We start from the raw sequence: 2,566 nt of genomic DNA on the forward strand, positions 1-2,566 counted from the left end.
GCATTAGGAGAAATACCTAATGTAAATGATGAGTTGATGGGTGCAGCAAACCAACATGGAACATGTATACCTATGTATCAAACTTGAACGTTGTGCACGTGTACCCTAGAACTTAATGTATAATAAAAAAAAAAACTGTTTTGATAAAATTTTGTCTTTGGCTCACATTTACTTATGCATATTTAAAAGAAACTCATTTGTTGTTCATGAATGTGGAGCCTATATGTGCTCAGGATGATGTAGTATGTTTTTTATATATCTTGAATCTCATCAATCCTATAAAAAGTTTCATTATCCTTTTTTATGTAAGAAAATTGAGGCTTATAAGGATAATACAGATAGCAGATTGTGAACTCTAAATTTGAGACAAGATTTGTTTGATGCCTTTTTGGGCAAGCCATAATTTCTTTCCAGAAACAGGCCCACATCAGTAGAAGATGAAAAGGAGCAAGAAGAGAATGGAACCAATTTCTTTGTGAGTCTTGGTAATCTATTAAATTTCATGTATATTTAATTACATAGGAGCAGCAATGTTTACTCATATGCTCACTTTGAGAGCTTGCATTCGGAAACTTGGTCACATAAATAACAAAGAAATAGACTGGTGGTGCACTAAAGTAAAGATATATAAATCACTATATCTACCTTCCAGACATCCTTTTGGTCCCAGTGACCATGAAGCATTTTAGTAAGATTGCTGTTTCTTTTAGTGCTATGTGTATCCCTACAGTATCCCATGATTCATTCAAATAAACAAATGAACAAACAAGCAAACAAACAATCAAAGGACAAAGAATATATTAGGATGCTTATTCTTTTTTTTTTTTTTTTTTTTTGAGGTGGAGTCTCACTCTGTCGCTCATGGTGGAGTGCAGTGATGTGATCTCGTCTCACTGCAACCTCCACCTCCTGGGTTTAAGCGATTCTCCTGCCTCAGCTTCCCAAGTAGCTGGGACTAAAGGTGTGCACCACCATGCCTGGCTAATTTTTTTTTTTTTTGTACTTTTAGTGGAAATGGGGTTTCACCATGTTGGCCAGGCTAGTCTCAAACTCCTGACCTCAAATGATCCATTTGCCTTGGCCTCCCAAAGTGCTGGGATTACAGGCGTGAGCTATCACATCCAGCCATGATGCTTATTCTTTTGTACTTTGAATTATAAAATAATAAAAGCTAACAAAATAAAATTAAATAATTCTATTTTTTAAAAATCAGAAATACATTCATTAATGTATTAAAACTATAAAATAGTGTAAAGTAGAAGTCTTAGTCCCATCTCTTTTTCTATTCATTCTGTTTTCATCTCTTCACCTAGTTTCCTTCCCACATTAATCCTCAGATAAGAATTTTTATTAGTTTCTTTGTGTATCCTATGAGAGTTTTTCCATGCAAATACAAATAGAATATATACGCTTATTCTCCTCCCTTCTTTTTTTTTTTTTAGCACAAACACATTTCTTTATTAACCAAGGGCTGATCCTAATTAATCCAACACACTTTGAAATAGCTACATGTAAAATGTTTGTAATAAAGATAATTGAACACAGTAATGAAAAAAAAAAAACACAGTATGGAGATTTGCTCATTGAACTGAGCTTGGTCATTCTTTTAGTTAATTCCTGTCCAAAGTGATGATGGAATTTTTATTCTACTTTTTCATAGATCCGAGTACACGTGACATTGTTCATGACACAGTCCACCACTAATTTCCCATCTTTCAATTTTCTTGTTATTGTGCTTTCCTTCCCATCCCACTCCTGATGCTGAACCAATGCACCATCTGTAAAGTTGCAGACAGTCTGAGTTTTTCTGCCATCAGCTGTGGTTTCTTCAAATTTCTCTCCCAGAGTACAAGAAAACTGTGTTGTTTTCAAAGTGCTCTCAGTTTTTATGGTGAGGTTTTTGCCATCACAAGTGATGATACAGTCTGGCTTGGCCATTGCGCCCATTTTTCGCAAAGCTATTCCCACTCCTAGCTCCTTCATGTATTCATCAAAGCCTTTGCTATCCACCAGGCGCCATCTTCCTTCCAGCTGCTGAACTGTGGCCATGGTGGGCGCGGGCTGGCTGACGTGCGGAGCAGGGTCGGCGTCGGCGTGGCAGCGTGCTGTCCTCCTCCCTTCTTTTAACACCAAAATACCATACTGTTCTGTACCTTTTTTTTTCACCTCTATATTTTGTAGATCTTTTCATATCAGTGCATAGAGTGTTTCTTCCATTTTTTTAGCTGAAAAATATTCCATTTAATACTTGTACATGCTGTGGTTGGGCGCACTGGTTCACGCTTATTGTAATCCTAGCAGTTTGGGAGGCCAAGGCAGGTGGATTGCCTGAGCTCAGGAGTACAAGACCAGCCTGGGCGACATGGTGAAACCTTGTGTCTACTAAAAATACAAAAAAAATTAGCCGAACATGGTGGCACACACCTGTAGTCCCAACTACTCAGGAGGCTGAGGCATAAGAATATCTTAAACCTGGAGTGGAGGTTACAGTGAGCCAAGATGGCGCCACTGCACTCCAATCTCGGCAACAAAGCAAGTCTCACTAAAAAAAAAAAAAAAAAAAAAA

General features: G+C 37.5%; 1 protein-coding gene across 1 annotated transcript; it reads right to left on the bottom strand.

The window, feature by feature from the left end:
* Nucleotides 1-1,609: 1,609 nt before the first annotated feature.
* Nucleotides 1,610-2,105, bottom strand: LOC105513527 (fatty acid-binding protein, epidermal). Its single transcript, XM_011944416.1, has one exon. The coding sequence runs from the start codon at nucleotides 2,047-2,049 to the stop codon at nucleotides 1,642-1,644; it is 408 nt and encodes a 135-aa protein (XP_011799806.1). The 5' UTR covers nucleotides 2,050-2,105; the 3' UTR covers nucleotides 1,610-1,641.
* Between the last annotated feature and the right edge of the window lie 461 nt (nucleotides 2,106-2,566).

Source organism: Colobus angolensis, unplaced genomic scaffold, assembly GCF_000951035.1.
Source record: "Colobus angolensis palliatus isolate OR3802 unplaced genomic scaffold, Cang.pa_1.0 Scaffold230, whole genome shotgun sequence".
Classification (NCBI taxonomy): Eukaryota; Metazoa; Chordata; class Mammalia; order Primates; family Cercopithecidae; genus Colobus; species Colobus angolensis.

Excerpts from the sequence above, each read along its gene's own strand:
- LOC105513527 (XM_011944416.1), bottom strand. The coding sequence starts at position 2,049 with ATGGCCACAGTTCAGCAGCTGGAAGGAAGATGGCGCCTGGTGGATAGC.